General features: G+C 44.6%; 1 protein-coding gene across 2 annotated transcripts; it reads right to left on the reverse strand.

Annotated features, from left to right (window-relative positions):
• Positions 1-1,137: 1,137 nt before the first annotated feature.
• On the reverse strand, positions 1,138-19,676 carry Csrp3 (cysteine and glycine rich protein 3). 2 transcript variants are annotated; one of them, XM_036175178.1, is made up of 6 exons: positions 19,629-19,676; positions 11,383-11,519; positions 5,940-6,108; positions 4,247-4,379; positions 3,057-3,150; positions 1,138-1,443 (listed from the first exon to the last, which is right to left on the reverse strand). In XM_036175178.1, exons 2-6 carry the CDS (start codon positions 11,492-11,494, stop codon positions 1,367-1,369), a joined length of 585 nt encoding a protein of 194 aa, XP_036031071.1. In that variant the 5' UTR covers positions 11,495-11,519; positions 19,629-19,676; the 3' UTR covers positions 1,138-1,366. The 2 variants fall into 2 exon arrangements, with proteins under 2 accessions (XP_036031071.1, XP_036031080.1); XM_036175187.1 differs by having other exon boundaries at positions 1,367-1,443; positions 19,633-19,655.
• Between the last annotated feature and the right edge of the window lie 654 nt (positions 19,677-20,330).

A 20,330-nucleotide genomic window follows, 5' to 3' on the forward strand; every position in this document is an offset into this window, starting at 1 on the left:
CACTCAATGAAAAGACCATGTGAAGACAAGAGGTAGCTGGATAAGCCAAGGAATGAGACTTAAAAGAAGCCAATCATGTTGACCCCTTGATCGTGGACTTTCAGCCTCCAACATGGGAGAAATTTTCTATTGGTTGAGCTGCCCAATCTGTGATACTTTATTACAGCAGCCCTAGTAAACTAATACATAAAACAAATGGGAATAGAGAAAGGTGTTCTAGAAGTACCCCCAAGTCAGAAGCAAAGAGGCCTAAGGAGAAGTGCATGAGCAGGAGGGACAGGGCAAAGCTAATGGGTGATGGTTTTAGCTTCCATCTCCTCGGTGCTTACTTGGTGGGGCTGATATCTGAAATGCAGCAGAGAAGGAGGAAGCTGAATTGCACTGCAGTCATGGCACACATGTGTCTGACTCCTGAGTATGCCTGGAGTCTATTTCAAAGCAAAATAGTGTATTGCTCTTAAAATCCACATAGGACCTTGTCCAAGGCAGCACATAAACAGTGCTAAATGACTGCTTGTTTTAAAGATAGCCTTTCTTGGGACTTGAAGCATAGAGAAACCAATGGTTTTGCCTAGTTTTGATAGCTTTTATCAAGATATTTATATTAAGGAATGGCAGAGGGTGGGGCAATGGTATGGTTGCTTCAAGAAGATACAGATATTCAAGCCACCTAAGAGGTAGAGAAAGACATGTCTAATTGGCTGTGTTTCATTAGTGAGGCCAGCAACTTGATGTAAGAGAGGCTTTAAGAAAATTGCTAAACCCCAAGGAATTACAGAGTAAGAGATAATCCTCCCGTCATTTGTAACCATATGCCAAGCTTTGTTTTTATTTTCCAGTTTCCATAGGTTTGCAAAGCCCATGATAGGACAAAAGGATCAACCTTCCATTTATTTTATTTTGGTTTTCTTCTTAGAATTGCTTTCGTGTTCTCTGTTTCCTCGGGCCTCCTGTTTTCTTCTCTACTCTCAATGATGAGGGGGATGCTCCGGAAGAGACACTGGGATACTTCTTCCTTTACCTCTTTTCCCGTCTCTTTTCATGGCTGATACAGAAATTCATCCTCTGCAGCTAGTTTTTAAATCTAGTTCTCTCTCTCTTTAAAGCCTCCCACTCTCTGCAAAGAAGACAGACACAGTACCACTAAAACATTTATTGCCTCTCCCGCCCCAAAGAATAGTTAATAATGAAGCATCATTCCTGGTGTTTTTTTCCACACGTCTCTTGTAACTTCGGTGCAGCCTATGACTGCTCCTGAAGAGAACAACTGTCCAGCTACAAAGGAGGCTGTTTGGGGCAAATTCTGCATCTGTGGGATTACTTGGCACTGTTGGTGGCGGGCAGGGTTGTGAGAATGCACACCAGTTCACTCTTTCTTTTCCACTTGCTGTGTAAGGCCGCCAAACCCTATGCCTGTGGGGCCAAAATTTTTGGCATAGCAAACTGTGAACCAGAAGATGAGAGAGAATATATTGATTAGCATTGCTATTTTAGGTCCTCCCTAAACATCATCCTTTTTACTTGCCAGTAGTAGTCTTTGGGTAAAGTTAACTTTTAAAGAAACAAAGCTGTACTTAGATTTGCTGATAATCTTCGTTTATACATCTTTGTCCTTCACAGTGTTATTGACACTTACGCGATTGTCCACAAAAGCCAACTCTAATTGCCTGTCCGGCCTTCCACCAGGCTGCTGCCCAGGGCTCCCCCTGCCATATGCACCAGGCACTTGGAAGTGCTTGCGGTTCCTGCAGAGTACTGACCAGTCCTTCCTGTTGCTGTTCCCTGTTCATGGAATGCCCCCTCCCAAGCCCACATCACCCTTCAAGCCCAGAGGGCTGTGTCTTCAGAATCACCCCCACTGGTGCCCTCCTCTGCAGATGCTGCTGCACTGAGGACATTCTCCACTATACTCCACTTTTTTATTTATGTTTCTCACTTTGAAACTTTTTTTTACATGTTGGGTCTTTTATGGCTGCAGCAAAATTTTATGGCCTTATGGCCTGTCAGACAGCAAATGAATTCCCATCCTGTGTCATCATGGGGAAAGTTGTGGCATGCTATGGTCTTTGGGTCTGTTTGAGACAGTCCTAAAACCCATCCTGGCCTTGAATTTGCTGTCTGCTTGCTTCTGCCTGCCAGGTGTGGGATTTTGGTTTTGGTTTGGTTTTTGTTGGGTTTGGTTTGTTGTTGTTGTTTCAAGGCAGGGTTTCTCTATGTAGTCCTGGCTGTCCTGGAATTCATTTTGTAAACCAGGCTGGCCTCAAACTCAGAGATTCTCCTGCCTCTGCCTCCTGAGTGCTGAGATTAAAGGCATGTGCCACCATGCCTAGAGGTGTGGGGATTATTACAGTTATGTGCTGCCACACCTGGTACCTAGTCTCAATTAGCAATCCCTCTTTAAGCTACCACCTCCCAACTCCCTCCTCTCTCTCCACCATATTCATTTGAAGCTTCTTGAATGCCTTTATTAGGTGATGATGTTCCTCTGAACTCCAGAATATGTCTTAGAGATGCTGTAGGGTTGAGGACATACTGCCTTTGCTCCCTAGTGTGTCCTTCCTTTTCTTGGTGTCAGGTGGGAGCTGGGCCTCATCATCCCTACACATAACCAAGGGATTATGGAAGCGGTTTAGGGCAGAGCTGGGAGGATCAGGACAAAAGACAGTTCTGTCCCTGTGCTTGCTAAGTGGCTTGTGACATCGGAAGCAAATGTCAGGAGGGTGGGAAGATTGTTGGAGAGACGGAGGCATACAGATGAGGCCAGGATGATCTTTCCCTCAGACAGACACCCTATCTGCCTCCCACATGAAGAGAGATGCTTGAGTTACACAGTTCTTCCTTATCTCCCTTCCAGGTACCTGCAGTCTCCAAGTCCCGAGCTGGGGCCAGTGGCTGTACCACTTCCACTGGGCAGTTTTGCTTCCTTCCAAGGGCCCAAACTGCCAAGCTGAGCAGCCTGACCCCTGACAGACATAGGCAGGCCTCTTCCCCTCAGCTTCCCTTCCCCTCAGGCCCTTGGAAAACCAAGTTTCAAGAAAGTCTCTGCAGCCACTTACCTTTGCAATAAAGCTCCCCATCCTTGTCTGTGACATTTGTGGACTCCAGACTCTTCCCACAGATGGCGCAGCGGAAGCAGGTCTTGTGCCAAGGCTGGGAGTCACAAGAGAGTTATTTATCAGGGAGGCAAGCATCAAAGCATCGAATTGTAGTTGCACTTCAAGTACACCGACTAGCAGCATGCAAAGCAGTGCTACTGTCCTGGTCTTTCTCTTATGAAGAAGAGCCTCAACTAATAATGCCAGGGGGTTCAAGAAAATGTGATGCAATGGCTTTGACCAGCAATCCTTAGAACACTGCTCATGGATTTATAATGATAATTTGCACGTGTGTTTCTTTAAAATAAACTCGGTAGGAAAGAGCTTCCTCAGAGTGACAAGATCCAGGAGACAAACTGGTCACGACAGACTTGCCCATGAGGCAATGGTAGTGTTACATATACAATATTACATATAAAGTTCAAGAAAGTGAAAGGGGAGGAACTAGGCAATTATCTGGGCATGCGCTTGTTTTTACTCTCTGTAACTATGATGGCAGAGAGGAGTATGGCGTGGCTTCCAGTAGGTCACCTCTCTCCTGCACATCATTGTCTGCCAAGCACCGTCTGGGGTTTCTTGTATGTCTGCAAATGGCTGGTCTTCATGTGGGGACAGCCCTAAGCTTCAAGCCCTTTAAGTCTTTCCTTCTTACACAATTTTTCTTTCCCAAGGTCCAGTTCCTTTGGTGAACACCCTGGCTTGGGGCTTGAAGCAGAATTCTCAGGACAGTGCACATTTCTGTGCACACTTGATGACTTTCCCCTGAGCCAGGATATGTACAAGTGTGTGATAGCAGAATCAGGTTGAGTTACTCAGGGGTGATGGGCTGTCACCTCTAGAGGAATGAGATATACCAGCATGGGAGGAAGAGGAAGAGAGACTGTGCACCTTTGACTCCATGAAGCTAAGCGACATCCCGTCTCCCCAGTACAGTACGTTCCTATTGTGACAAACTCACTAGTTGTAGTTCTCAAGAGGCACTACATAACAGTCACAAAATTGGGAAATGGGGGGCAGGGAGCATATGTAGCTTCTAAACAGGTTGTGGGAGCTAAGAAGAATAAATGGTCTGGCCCCCACCCACGGCCCCCACGGATTTCATTTCTCCATGAGATGAGAGGCTGCTATTTGGCTCACCCAGATGTCTTTACCTTACCACCTCCCATGACCTTCTCAGCAGCGTACACTGATTTCCCACATCGCGGACACTTCTCTGATTCTCCAAACTTTGCAGAGAACTTGGAAGGGTTGCTCGTGGTGGCTGCGCGCGCTGGCTTTGGGGATCTGGTGGAAGCATAAATGGAAAGAAGACTGGCCTTGGCACACCGTTTGAAAATCATGTCTCTCCTGATGTACCTCACTCCACTGTGCCTCTAGCTCTTCTTCTACAAGTGGGCATAATCATGGGGTCTGCCTCAGCTGCTGAGAAGGTTAAGTATGATGGCTGTGTTACGGCTCTGAAGACAGCACCTGTTGGTGTGGATGGGCTAATGTGTGGTAGCTCTAGCGGTTCCCTGTCTTTCCTTTCACGCTTTATGGAGTGTTCCGTACATGTCCTTGTGTTGTCATCACTATTGTCACTAGTTTGTTTTTTTTCCTTAGATTTGTTTTGTACTATCGTGAAGCCAGCTGGTTATCTGAGTGGTGAAAATTATAGGACAGGATGATGCATACTTTTCCCAAAGTCACCCGTGCCCTTGAGAACAGTGTCCAAAACAGAGGCAAAGACTCAGCTCCTTGCATTTTTTAGTCTTTGATAATCCCTCATAGGTGGTATCTCTTGAGCCCCACCAGTGTTTAAAGTAGATAGAGACAGTAGGAAGAGAGGGAGGAGCAGACAGTAACAAGACTAGGCATCTCCTGGCTGGTGGAGATGAGAAGAAATCCAGGTCTCCAAAGGCTTTTCACTGTTTTCCCAACGTCAGAAAGTAGGCTTTGGATAATGCAAGACAGAACATGCAGTTGCCATCACCTCATTGTCTTTGACAGAAGGTCACTAGCTAGGATAGAGAGTGATAATAAAAAATAAATCAAGAGAAGGCTTCTAGGTCACATGTGAGCACACGTCCCTTGCCTTTTCCAGGCTCTCTTCCTAAGGGACCAGATGACAAACTGCTCTCTGAGGTCCTTACTCAGTTCAGCTAGCTCTTTCTGACCAATCAGCACAGCGCTAAGCCCAGACAGATACCAGCCTGCCAGACAGCAGCAGTGGACCAGTCACCCTCAGACTGTTCAATTCTGGCTAGTGGTCAGTGATGGTCAACAGTAAAACCAGGGGAGTGAATTGAGCTGGCAGTGGCCATTGTGTTGGGGGACATCAGCACTGTATGGGTATGGCAGCAGGCAGCCAAGGAGGCCCACAAAATCATCATGATTGATGGTTTTTCCTGGGGCTCAGCTCCAGAACCTTCTTCCTTTTGCACTGCAGGCATTACTCATCTTACAACCTAAGAGAGAAGTCTTTAATGACAAGCACACTGAATGACTATGGCTTTCCCACTGGGTTTATGTGATTTGCACAGAAGCTGTCAAAGGAGAAGAAAGAGTCTGCATGCAGTTTGCAAAGGTCAAATAATGGAGCATCTATACAGTCTGGGTTTTCCCTTGCCATGCAAACCAAGAACCATCATGTAAAAGTAATTGCCCTTTAGAAAAGCAGGTAATTTAAAGTCTTCAGAGAGACAACACATTGTTAGGACTTGGTCAGAGTGAGTATTCCTATTGTTGGCAAGTCAACAATAGAGTCCATTCTCCCACTTCCAGAAAATGTTGCCATGGGAACGGAATGAACTGTCTTGATAATTGGAGACTAGTAGGGAGGAAAGAAGCATGGCAATAACTTACTGTTGGAACTGCAGGCCGAGGTGCTCGCCGGTGTCCGTGCTGAGGCAGCCAGCACCCTGTCCAAACCCAATCCCCTTGGGGCCATATCTGCGCCCATAGCAGACCTTACAGTAGATCTCTGACTCATGAGCTGCCACTGTGGTGCTGTCCAGAGCCTTCCTGCAGGCCACTGCAGAGGAGAGGAGGAGTCAAGGAGTTAAAGTTGATCTCCCCACTTCTGTACCCAATACTGTGTTCAGAGCCCCAGGCCAAGAACACATCTGTGATTCTGGCACATCCAGAGCATCTGTTCTGAGTTACTCCCAAGAGAGTCCTGATGTTGCAGATGAGGAAAGGGGCACAGAGAAGAGACGTGGTGTATTTGGTATAAGCAGCTGGAAAGGGGATTAAAAGTCAGCATTGCAACCGAGTGTGTAGTCTGGACCTGCTAGCAACAGTGTTCCTGGCCAGCTAATGATAATGAATCCTGCTGATCGACATCAGGGAAGTCGTGGGGTTGGGGCAGCTTGCTTATATTTTAGTCTTATCGGAGCAGTTTCTGTGTCCATCAAGCTCTCCTTCCTTCCTTCCTTCCTTCCTTCCTTCCTTCCTCCCTCCCTCCCCCCTCTTTCTTTCTTTCTTTCTTTTTTCCTTTCTGTCCTTTTTCTTTCTTGTTTGTTTTGGGTTTTTAAGTCAGTTTCTCCTTGGCTGTCCTAAAACTAGCTCTGTAGACCTCATAGAGATCCACCTGCCTCTGCCTCCAGAGTGCTGGGATATTGTGTCCAGTTCTGGAATCAGGGATGGGGCAGAAGGGACACACGTGACTCACTGGTCCCCTCTAGTCTCCCATTGGCTCAAGCTGCCTTGCCACTATATATTATGTACCTTATGTCATTTGTCTCCAAATATAAGGTAACTAAACCCAAAGCTAAAGATTACAGAAAGAGTTGTTTTTTAAACTTGAAAAGGCTGTGTGGGTGGTGGTGATGGTGGTGGTGGTGGTGGTGGTGGTGGTGGTGGTGGTGGTGGTGGTGGAATTTAACCTAGGGCCTCAGGCATTCCAACCAAGCTCTTTACTGCTGAATTACGTGGGCAATCCTGAGGATGGGACTTTTAAAGATGTAAGTGAAAGTGTCAAATCGTCATATAATATTTAATAATACATGTGAAGGATATATTGGAAATGTTCTTCTTCCTAATCTCATAGAAACTTAGAGATCCCATTCTTTCTTGGCATCCTCATCCAAGCCACTCACTTTTGGGACAGCTGATTGTAGCTAGCTGCCCTGAACAGCTCATGTTCACTTAGATCTGTGTCTGAGTCCTTGACAGGCAGTCCTTGTTTGGCTCCTGACCAGGAGGCTACAGCATGAAAATGATCTCAACACAGAGAGCTTATTATCTGCCATAGCATGAAGGGAGCTGTAAAATGTAAAGAATTTCCACAACCTAACAAAACACTACAGTGCTTTACAATAATGACCATTAACTATTTATAGTAATAATTGTGGAGTGAGATCATAACTTCAGAAATAATAAAACATGTACATTCAATTTATTTGTTTCTTTAAAAAACAAAATAAAACAGTTCCACCAAGTGATCTTTATAAGCAACCTAGCATGGATGGGATTATGGCAGGTTAATATGCCTTTCTGAAATGGCATTCTGTTGTTGAAAAAAGAATAATTAAAACAGGCATAAAAGAAGAAGATGACAAATTAAGAAGGATGGGCCAGAGGCTAATGGATGTGGAGCTTGGAAGACAGGCATATGAGAGAGAATTTATTCAAGTATCTATAGGTTAAAAATTCTTTGCTAATAAAAAAAATTTAAGTCATTGAGAGAATGTCCAATAGCATGAGAGACTTTAAAAGGCTTTGATTAAAGAACAAGTTTTTCTTTGAATAACAATTTTGGGAAATGCCTTACACAGGAACATAAAAGGCAAGTACCCACCCAAATCTGCCCTCTTGCCATCAGTTAGCACCCTCCAAAGCTGCTCACAGAGGAGAGGAACTGATCTACCTTGATATCTCCAGACCATGACAGAGGGCCATGTCTGCAAATGTTGGGTGAGTGGCTGACTGGGTGGAATTTCCTTGTCATTAGAGATCAGTGGCTTTCTGTTCTACAGCAGTGAGTTCCAGAGCTATAGCTGACCTCTGTTCCTGTGAATTACTTAGTTCTCACTCTCAGCTCTCCATGAAAGCTTATGAAGAGTACCTCACAATGCCTGGCCAAGTCTGGCCTCCAAAGAGCTTTTTAGAAATATATATTATGTTTTATTCAGTGTGTGTGTGTGTGTGTGTGTGTGTGTGTGTGTGTGCGCATTAGCATGTGAATGGAAGTCACCAGTATTTTTATTTAAAACAGATTGATTATAAATACAATCTCTTTCTAAAGATAAAAAGGGGATATGATATAGATATGATAGGATGAAAGGGTAGGTTAATGAACTTACTTCTAAAGAGCAACAACTCATTTAAAATGTTTTATATTGGTATAGATTTTAGTCTATTGATACAAACTTAAAGTTAATTTTGTTATACTATGTGTATATTTCTACTCTTATTTAAGGTATTGTGTTTGTACAGCTAATTTAAAATTATAATGGATAATTAAAAATAGATTAATAACTGGTCATCTATGATAATCATACTCATAGCCATGTTAGTTAAATCTTCTAGGTATACACAGAGATATTTCAGATAGACAGGTAATCTTCAAACACTTCAAAGGTCTACAGAATATGGCATTTAAAATACTTTTAAAATTTAGACTTTCTGGACAGTGAGACATGTCTGCTCCTGGCAGCACCAATTTACTTCAGAGAGGAGGATGGGCATTAAAGACACTTCATATGGAGTTTATCTTCACCTTGACAAAAATAGCCATTTGGACAAGAAACTGTTCTTGCCTGGACTACTTGATTGACTGGATGTACAGGACCCATAGAAAGGTGACCACTAAACTTTGCTTGACAAAATGGTCCTTCAGGTTCCTGCTTCGCAGAGGAAACTGCCAGACATTCTACAGGACACTGAGAGAAGTGACCGAGAGACTCTAGCCCTGTGGGATGAAGACAAATGCCCCAACTTTACAAAGGAACATTAGGTGACTGTCCAGACTGCCAGGTGTCTCTGTCTACCCTGCAAGACTCCCAAAAAATGCTTGCATCTTTCTCCTGGTTCTCAGGTAATATTATATCCTTCTGAGGCCTTTGATATGGTTAAAAACTAGATAGTTATAATTTCCTCAGTTATGATAAAAGATAAGTTAGATATAAAACCTTAGACTCACAAAATATAAAATAGATAGGATATCTTCTTTAATATTGTAACTGTAATTCTTGCTTGATAATTGTTTTATTATCTAAAATTTTACTATATGAAAGTTAAAACCTTGCTTTTTAAAAAAAAAAGAAAAGGGGAAGTGCTGTGGGATGTTCTGTATGTCAAATGTGTTGCTCTGATTGGTTAAAATAAATAAAGTGCTAATTGGCCAGTAGCCAGGCAGGAAGGATAGGATAGGCGGGACAAGGAAGAGGAGAATTGTGGGAAGTAGAAGACTGGGAAGAAAGATGCCATCATGACAAGGAACATGTAAGGTACTAGTAAGCCATGAGCCACGTGGCAAAGTATAGATTAATAGAAATGGGCTAAATATAAGAGTAAGAGCTAGACAATGGTAGGCCTGAGCTAATGGCCAAACAGTTTAAATAATATAAATGTCTGTGTGTTTATTTTATAAGTGGGCTACTGGACTGCTGGGGCTTAGTGGAACCTGGAGAGAAGCTCTCCAACTACAGAGTGGAATCTGGGAAGTCTCTTGAGAGAATACAGAAAAGTGCACACACACACACCCCGAGAGGCCCCCAATCACACAGCTGAAGTCCACACTACTACGCTCTCATCCCACCCATGGGCTGGATCAAATGGGGTATGCTACCAAGTGTCCAAACTCTTCTCCTGTGGCTCCACTGAGCACTGCCAGCATCGTTTACTGGGGAATCAAGACAACCCCCGAGTGGGATGATTCCATCCACTCCAATTCCTACATAGCATCAAAGTTAATAAAAGCAGGACAAAGCCTGGAAGGCTGGATTTCCAGGTGTTGGACCCCAGTCTTCTACTATAACAAATCCGTCTTCATCTTATGGATAGAGAGATGAAGCACACCATGGTAAACCAACTTCCCACAGTTACACAGTTAGTTAATGAAAAAGTCTAGACTCAACACTTACTTTTTGTTAGTTCCAGTGTTTTTTCCAATTCTATTAACTTTAAAGAATACTAGCTTTTTTTTAGAGAAACACCAAAGATTTGTGGAATGGATAAAAAGTTCTAGGTAGTCATAAGTGAACAATGGTGAATATGAGAGATATGTAAGGAGACTTAAAAGACAATTACCCATCATTAAAATCCAAAGCATCAGTAGGTTTGTCAACCTACTCACCCAGAACAATCCTCTTTCCTCTATAAATATGTTTGCTGAGGAAAGGAAGGACCATGGAACTGCAGCTGAGGACATAGCATGCCACTATTTCTGGCAGATACAATTGGAGTATGTTTCTCTGGACCCTACCATTTAGAACCTGGGCATTGCAGTTCATTTGGAGCTATGTCAATAGATACCTCACAGTCACTAGGGTGGGGCACAAGGGTGAGAACTGAGCCAGCTAACAGATCCTGCCAGAGCCAGGATAACAGATACTGAACAGAGCAGATCTGTAAGCCATTTTGTTTTGGCCTAGAAGCAGAGAAGGTGGGTGGCCATCTCAAAGCCATGGCCCATTTCTCCCAGAAAAGGACTGAATACTAGGAAAACACAGAATGTGTTGTCAAGGAGCACTGGAAGGGGAGTCTGAAGGTGCAGGATTTAGCCCTCATTGTGTTGTAGGTACATACCACCTGGGCCTAGAGATAAGCAATGACTTGACCAAAGTCACATGACAGACCCTCGGGTAGGTGACAGAAGCCCAGAGCTCCCTCAGTTTGGGCATTTGTCATTCTGTCTGGCAGCTGATGCTAAAGAGTTCCTTCATGGAGTGCTGATGCCTCAGCCTGACATGTGCTGCCCACTGCCTGACCCAAGTCCTTTCTTAGGGAGTACTAGTCACAGCTGGCTTCAGTGACGGCTGACCAGGGCCACACAAAATGCCAAATCTAGTTTGGCTCCAGACAACTGCTGGTTTCCTTCCTCTGCCAAGTCATACTTTGCAAATGTCACAGAGAGCAGGGCCATGTCTGCTTGTCCTGACTTTGAGCCCGTGAAACCGCCTTTGAGCTGGTGCATGGCTAGAGAAAGTGTTCAAGGGAGCACTGTGCCCACAGTCAGTATTTCTCACAAATTCCTGCTATGCTGACCCACTGTGAGAATCACTGACACTATTGGGATTCTATGAGAACTCAGATCTCCCCCTTTGTGGTGCCAGTAATCCCCCTGGGGGACTGTCCAACTCACTGCAGTGGAAGCAGGTCTTGTGGAAGCTCCTCCCATTACACTGGATTTCTTCTGCGTGGTAAACTGTCTTTTCACAGGCTCCACATTTTGCGCCTCCTCCCCAGTTTGGCATGGTGAAGACTCTGGCCAAGGTCAATCTAAGAGGATACAAAGCAAATGCCCTAGGTTTAGATGGCATCGAGGGTAAACTAATCTAGAAATCCAGTGGTCTGAGGCCTGGGGAACAGCCTGATTCATTCTATCACTCACTCATTCACTCAGTCAGCAAATGGCTACCTTCTACAAGGAGCTCAGATATTGGAGGCTTTGAGGCATCTGTTTATTGAGTCAGCTTAGTTCCCTTTTCTGTTAAATTTCAGCAATATCTGTCCTTGAGTATTTCACAGGCTTCCTGGAAGGAATAGATGGCTAGTTTTATGTATATAAAATTGTATTCTAATATTTTTTTTGTCATCTGAAGTTTGGAAGTTATCTTATCAGAAGTGGGATTAGCTTCTGAACATGACATATTCTTGTCTGTCTCCCTTAGATGGCAATACAGTGAAGGTTATGGATTGGTGTGCCTCAGAGCAGGCAGTGTTGATGGTGCAAATGCTTACAGTCTAGGCTTGCCCCGCTGGCAAATATATATATGATCATAAATACATATATGATATGTAAATTCTCTTCTCAAGTGTTGCTTCTCATGTCTGTTGTTGAAGAATGTCATGGTCAGGCACATAGGTCAGCACCATTGTAGCTCAGCCATCTGGGAAGATAGACTGTGCTCTCAGCTGCCCCCAACACGTTCTCTACCTCACCACGCAACACTTTTCTCTGGGGTGTCACATTGTCGTTTAGGAAACCAGAAGATTCCGTGTGTGGGAAGGGACTTCAGAGCTCGCAGGGCTCAGTGGGAGATGGCACTGACCTGTCTGCTGCACCTTTGAAACATTCTGTCTACAGCCGTGCCTGTCCTCTCTCAGTTTTTTCACTGGGAGGATGATGTTTAAGAGATGCTAATAAAGGGAGCGGTGAGCCATAATTTTCATGGACCTGTAAGTGTGACCCCAATTTTCAGTTTGATTAGAACAAAGCTGAACTAAGCTGTTGATATTCAGTAGACTTCTGAAGCCTACCATCTGCCCAAGGCACTGGATTTTCCCCAGGATCCTTTGGCTTCATGGAAATGTGGTGTGTCGTGGTATCATGGATACTAAGTGCCATCAGGCCACTCTAAGAGGCAGTTCTGGCCTTCTCTCTCATTTCTGGGAAGACAGTTCCTTCTTGTAATAGTTGTGATTACCACTAAGCCCTCTTGGGTCAGCTCTCCGGGTTGTGTCACAGTCTCACAACACTGACAGTGTTTGCTAAGAAACAGAAAGTAAACAGAAAACAGACCACTGAACCTGACACTGGGCTGAAGGGTATGTCCCAATCTGAGCATCTCTGAGATGTCTTTCCTTGTAGAAGTCATTTTAAATACCCCATACTTCCTCTTGGTGTCTTCTCCATTTAGAAAAATTTTAGGAAACAACTTCAAAACAAGAAACATTTCGTAGAAGTTTCTATTCTGCCATTCAGTTTATTCGGTGGAGTGGAAAGAGTGAGATGAACCTGTTGCAATCAAGTCTGTACTCACTCATTCGCTCACCGAGTGCTTACTACCTGCCTGGCTGGTGTACTGTGCTAGGTCCTAAGCGGTGGGTCCAGGAGGGAATATAGAAGAATAAGAGGGTGGTGTCCCTGGCATTGAGAAGCCCACACCGGGAAAAGCAGGCAGGAGCCAGAACACCTTGGACTGGAGTGCTAGGGTAACTCAGAAGAGAGAACAGCAGCAAATGCAGAAGAGATCACATTCAGATGGTTTGTAAGGGTGACCAAGAGGCCAGCAGATACAGAAAACAAACAAACAAACAAACAAGAAAACAGAAGGACATTTCAGGTTGCTTTAAGAATTAGCAAAAAGCCACAATATCTTCATATCTCCAAAAAGAGCCTAAGTAGTTCTACTGGACTCCATTGAAATGGTAGACTCTTGAGTTGGAATGAATTTTGAAAATTTTCTGACATACTCATTTTCAGCCAAGATGGCTACATAGAAAGCAAGCAACTAGGGTAATTTCTTAGCTAATTTATTTTTCCTGGATCCATCCTTCAAGTATGAAAGGTAACGCATTTTCTAGAAAAGAGTGGAATCACATAATTGTATTCATGTTTGTTCTGATCCCAGGTTTCAACATAATACAAACAAGAAAAAATGTAATATGTTTCATCTGAGAACTTGACAGTGACCCTTGTGGAATTAATGACATGGAAACTTTCAGTGCAGACAATGTCAGGTCAGATTTCTTATTTCATATTGCCGGTGAGTTTACCGGCATGACCAGCAAGTTTCATGGGAGACTGATATGCCTCCTAGAAAAGTATAAATATTCTTATGCATTTGCCTCAGCGTACTTTTCAGAAGGAGGGTAAAATTGCATATAAGACCTCCTCACCGGCTAATGCATCTCAACAAGCTTGTTCGTAAGTGATCATGACTTTACGCCTTACATACATCAGGACTCAAAACCCAAAATAGAAACACATAAAGATTCACTTAATAGATGTACATTCCATTCCTGAAGACGGGAACACAGCAATGGAAACTATACAAGAAAACTGTCTTTGATTTCCTCTTCCAATGCTCACAGGCCAAAAGGTAGAGAGATCACACTATGTCCTGAACCTGAAAGCATGGGCTCTGGTTGTCATTTATCACTTGAACTTGAGAAAAATAAATGTTAGTAACTTCTTGTGCACAGGACCCTCGTGAAGGTCATGGGAATATGGTGGCAATTTAAAGCAGTACTGAGCTATCCCAAGGCAAATGCGGTTCTTTTCTTTTTTACAGGCTAGTCAAGCACCACCAATGTGCTCTTTGAGTCGCTTTGATTGAAAGTACATTTAGGACCTGGCTTCCAGATGGCCTTTTTGGCTTCTGCATTGCTTTGGAATAGCTGTGTTTCAACACCCAGAGCTGGGATCCAGATGAGCATTTACCTTGGCACAATGCCAAGAGATGGGCCATTTGTTTATCAGTGTTGCTTGGAACTGGCAAGGGTCATTGAAGGTAGGGCACCAAATATAGGCTTGCCTGTCAGTCAGCACTGTTTATCACCTGGGTCACTATCACACCACCTGGCACTGCTTTCTGGAACTATTCTTGAGGTTGCTGTTGTCACAGGCAAGTCATAGGTCAGGGTCGAAAGGGAGACAAGAATTTGAAAGGATGAGGTAGAAAGTGAGGCCTGCTGTACCAGCTGGGAGCAGACTGGACCATCTTGGTTACCCCAATCCCACTGAGAGGTGGCCTTGAATGGGCTTCTTAAATAACGGCTTTGTGAACGAGAATTGCCTCTAAAGTGGCAGTTCTCTAGAGTGGGTCAGTGGGATCAGATCCGGGCCTACAATCTAGTCCTTTCTAACCTCTCCAAAGCAGTGGGGTCCAGCAAAACCATTAACCTCTCTGACCTTTAGTGTCCTTTCTGAAGTGAGAGCTCTTTGGGAACTGCTCAGAGAATTGCTTCAATTCACAACCTGCTACACACTCTGTAAACTGTACAGTACTCAGTTATAAAATGTAAGTTTTAATTGAATCTGCCACCACTCTAAACTGTCATGCTTCATCTGAATTTTCTAAAACAAAGACAAATTGTTCATTGGGCAGTCCTCCAAATTTTATTCCTCACTCCCTTTCTTCTTCCCTTCCTCCTTCTCCTTCCTTTTTCTCTGTTTCTTTCTCTTTCTACTCATCCCCTGCAAATATAAGACTGAAAGATGACATTTTAGGGCAAAATGAAATAGACAAAACAGCCACTTAGTGAGTGTGTTCCTTCTTAGAGACCCATTTAAAGATCTGGGAGAGATGCGTAAGCCAAGATTTAGAGAGAGACCTCCAGAAGCTCAGCAAACATCTTCAGCTCACTGTTGACCCACCTGATACTCCTAAGAGAAGCCTCCACATGATGAGTTGAACTATCAACACTGGCTAAGACAGAGTTATCACAGGAACACTGGACTCTGTGATAATTAGAGTTAGTACTATCTCAAACATTGCCATGAAGCAAAAGATTCTAGAGCACATCCCTTGGACCAGTAACTCATGACCAGTAACCCTCCCAGGCAGCTGCTGTTGAAAGCATCTTTTCAGATAGGGAACTGTGCACTTAGGCAATTTACATCCCTATCCTATATCACATGATAAGAATGGAGCTCCAAAAACTCTGACTCCAAAGCTATGTTCACATACTCATGTCGGCCACTGTTCATGTTTACATCAATACATTCCATATATTATCCTTGATACAGCAGTCCAACACAGTAAAATGTGTTGTTCCCTAGTTGGGGGTGCAAAAAACCATACAGAAGGCTAGATAGCTTGACCAAATCACACAGCCAGGAAATGGGAGAGCTATGTCTCAAAGGCTATTTAACTTGACCTATGTGCAAGCTTTTGCTGCAACAGGAGACAGACATGAGCCTGCACTTCCAGTGACCAAGTATCTCATCTGGTGGGAACTGAGATCTGACAGATCCATCATCTCTTCATGGGGCATAGGAAGTATTCACAAGAGGAGTCCCAGGGAGTTCAACTTAGTGACACAAGGGACATCCCCGGGATCTGTGGTGTTCAAACATGGAAAGGGCTCCTCTAGAGTTGGAGGTCTCTCTCACTGTTGATTTTCATCTCCTGTGTGAATGGACATCTATGTGGCTGCAGTGCAGCAAAGCATCTTGCAGAGTCCTTTAAGCCCTGAGACCACTTTAAGGACCTGAACTGCGAGCGATCGAAGCCTCTCTTCGAAGAAATGCTGCTCAGGAGTGTCCCCTGGCAAGTGCCTCTCCTCTCGTAATTCAGCAAGGAAGGCCTCAAAGTGTGAAAAGGCATAGGCTTTGGAAAGAACCAAAGCCACGTTCAAATCACTAACAGTCTGACCTGGGCATATGGCTCAGATTCCTGAGCACATCCCTATACATGTCGAAAGGAGCACTTTTGTCCCAGAAGGCTAAAGGCAATAACAGTGCACTCCAGATTCATTCTTGGTGCACACAGGGATCTGATCATTTTTATTGCCCTTATATTATTATGATGGTTTATTAGTGGGGTTTGCTCTGTAGACTTTTTAAGTCTATTTTTGCAAAGCAAGCAAAGCTCTCTGTTTTTCTCTCTCCATGAATCTTCATTTCAGACCACAAATCAACTGTGTTTCTCAGTCTTCAGAATCTCAATTTGCCACCCATGTGTGGCCAGCACAGGGACAGGGGGGTCTGCTCCCATCTCAGGCTGCCTGTACCATTGACTGAGTTGACTTCAGCCACCTTTCCTGCCACACCTCTCTGAAGCTCTCCTTGAGCTTACCTTGCCAATCACTGAGGCTTTGGAAGAAGCATGCCCACACAGAGCTCCTGTGGCTGAGAGGAGGGTGACTTCCTTCTGATCTTATGGACCAGGTATATATATGAAACCTCTTCACCACCTTTCACAAAACCTTGGAAGAACTCTGTGCTTAGAAATTACCATGAACGTTGGCCCTCAGGCATGGTGGACATGTGACAGACTGTAGTGCACAGTCTCAGTGTCCCTGCTCTGAACTCATCTCTGTAGCATGGCTGACTTTTGCTCTTGGAAGCCATTCTTGGTTCTTCTTTGTCCTTTGAAGACCACATCGTACCCTGGTCACAACCTGGCTCTGCTGCTTTCTGGCCATGTGACCGTGTGACCGCTGCAGTCCCTTGAACTTTAGTTTCTTCCCCTAAAACACCTTTTCTAGGACTTACTGTGACTCTAAAGAAGCTCACACTTATTCTGGGACGGCAAGAGGGCAGGTAAACAGCATCAGCTACTGATCGCTGTGCCCAGCAATACCCTTCAGTGGAACTCTCCATAGACTCCACACTTCACCATTCCTAGACAATCCCTGCATCCCTTGCTGCTTCCTTCCCTGGGAGGGAAACTGTTATCACCTAGGCAATATCATATTTCCTTTTGACATGACTCCCAACCCTCTATACAGTAAGTACTCCCACACATCTGGGCAGCATGCTTGTGCTTGGAAGGCTGCCTGCCTGGGGTTGTATTTCCTGTGAACGATACTCCTAGGCCTGTATCCTTCCTCTTGACAAACATGTCAATCATCTCTTCACTTCTAGCTAGCTTGTTAGCCACTCTGACTGCTGGACTTTTGTCATCATCCTGTACTTCACGGGACATCTTTGCTAACCCAGAGAAGGCCCTGTGCCCTTTCTGGAAGGCTTCCTTTATTCATACAGTCACCTTAAAATTGTGAAGGACTTCTCTGTATCTCACTCCATCCACACAAATCCTCTACAGGTCATGTGGTCACCCTTGCATTTTACTGCTCCAAAAGTGAAAGCTGGGGAGCAAAGGGACATTCAGAGCTATGAATGTCCACTTTTCTTTTTCTCTCCTGGTTCCCAAGAGTGAAGGATTAGCATCTAGCATGGTTCTGTCTCCACTTTCCGGGTGAGGTTCTTGTGGTGTGCCTGTTGGGTGCTGCTGTTGCTCCTCTTACGCTGTCCCCATGCTTTCTCTCACCCTGTCCAGCCTCTGTCCGGCATGCTTTCTTGCCTCTGATAGACATGTGTGTGTGTGTGTGTGTGTGTGTGTGTGTGTGTGTGTGTGTGTGTGTCCAGGCTACAAGAGCACCTGTCGGCCCATCCTGGGAGCAGGCACCAAACCCTGGCTGAGGTACAGCTCCTCCTACCAGTGGAGCTGCTGACGCTGAGCACAAAAGAGAGTTGTTCAGAAATGAACCAAAGCCACATCAGGGAAATCTCCATGTGTTCTGGACACAAAACAGTTCTACATACATTGTAATCAACTGGTTGATGAATGATGAGGCCTTTTACAGTTGAGAGGTGTGGTAATTTCATGCAGATGGCCACAGTTTTCATTACGTGAGATACCCCTGCTCTTTGTCTTGTAGGAAACAGCGTAGCATGTTCATCTTATATCATTTCCCTTGACACTCAGTCTCCTAAGTAAACTGAGGGAAGACACAGATTACCCACATTCCCCTACCCTTTTTCAAGGCTTGTGCCTCCATCTGCCCCAATTCTGAGATAGGAGCCAGTCCACATGGCCCATTAACTGGCATTGCACATATCACACTGCAGGGAGACAAAGCCCCTGCAATGGCCTCCCAGCTCCTCTATGGAGGATTCTTCACCCTGGCTAAGGGTCAGAACAGAAATAAGAAGTGGCTGCTTTGATCTGCACAGTGTTTCTGCCCAGGTCATTGCTTAAAAATGCTTCTCATCCACATTCACTAGACATAAAAAGAAATCCTTGACTGAAACCCGAAGGAAACACTGAGAATCGCCCTTGCCACCGGCAGTGAATTCATCTTCCCACTAAATAAGAGCTTTTAATGGATTCCAGCATCACACTGTCGTTCTTTCTTTTTTTAAGACCAATTTTGTTTCATTTGAAATGGCTAAAAGCATGCCTGTCACTGAACATCTTTGGTGTGTATCTATTTTAAAGCAACAAACCTGGAATCTCATTCATCTAGCCACACCTTGTGAGCAGCTAAGCTTCCTGGTTTGAGTTGAGAAAGGCTCTTCTCTGTGCTATTGGGTCTATGACACCTGTTTGTAACTGAGTAGTTCTTTAGAGTTTAGAAAAAAATGTCAAAATGTCACTATATTTGTATCAAGCCCTTGAAGGATAAGAGACCAAGACCCCAAGGGCAGGGACTTCCTTAGAGCCAGTCGTCTGCTTCTTCCGTGACAGTTCAGTAGTGCTGGTCTGTTGAACTCCATTTTCCTCTGCTCTCCTGCCATCCGACCCAGAGGATTAGAGTCATCCCTCTGTGACAGTGGCTTGAGACCCAGATTAATCCCATGCCCATTGCTGTGTCTGAGAGGTTCCCTTGAATTCCCAACTTTTCTTGTTTTTAGGATGCCAGGAAATTAAAACCAGACCACCACACACACACACACACACACACACACACACACACACACACACACACACACTTCCTAATCCCTCCCCCAACATTAATCATGCTTTTAGGAAGTTTAAAACAACTATTAGATCCACATATGGATCGAGTATATAACTTGACCCTCCTCATATGCAGCCAGAGTGGGTGCTGGGGCTTGGTTGTAAAACGTACCTCCACTCTATAGAACTCTATATGGTCCCATTGGTCACCGAGTCGTCAGCCACCCCACCCCAAATGCCTGTTTCAATTCACTTACCTGCCTGTGTGGTCTCTGTCAGCTCAACTGAGTAAGGGGACTCTTGTCCTCTTTAAATATATCGAGGCTGTCACCAGCCTTGGCTTGCTGAGGGGAGGGCTGTGGGGGGGCTGAGAGGAGGGGGTGAATAAGACATGAGTAACACAACTGCCCAAAATAGCCCGTGACCAAAGCCCTTAGCTGTGTTCCCCAGCTCCCCCACCCCACGCCAGCCGGGAGCCTCCTGGAGAACAATATTAGTTGGGTTCTATTTTAATTGCCATTTGCCTAAGGCACCAAGGGATGCATTTGTGAAGTGTACAGTTTCTGACCAAAGACTTGGACTTAGAAGAAGAGTAAAGGGTTTTATGTTTAAAACGATTTCTGCAGTCCCCTCCCCCACACTCTGCCTGTTCTGGAAATCAGTGTATGGTACCTGCAAATGAATCGTAAGCCATGCCTGGGAGCCCTCTGGAATTCCGAGACCCAGGTCACCACACTTGTGAGGAGAACTCAGAGCTAAAAATAAAAATGATGGGGGTCTGGCACACACTTAGCTAATCTCCTCAAGGAGGCTTGCACAGGAGGTGGGGTTGACATCAGCTAATCATCGGAGGCCTGTTTATCTGAGAAAGAAAAGTTTTCTCTAAAGTTTTAAGTCTCAAGTATTGATTAATGGACTAGTAATGGTTTAGACTAGGGCTTGTGGTAATTTCACA

The sequence above is a fragment of the Onychomys torridus genome, chromosome 1, assembly GCF_903995425.1.
Source record: "Onychomys torridus chromosome 1, mOncTor1.1, whole genome shotgun sequence".
NCBI classification, from domain to species: Eukaryota; Metazoa; Chordata; class Mammalia; order Rodentia; family Cricetidae; genus Onychomys; species Onychomys torridus.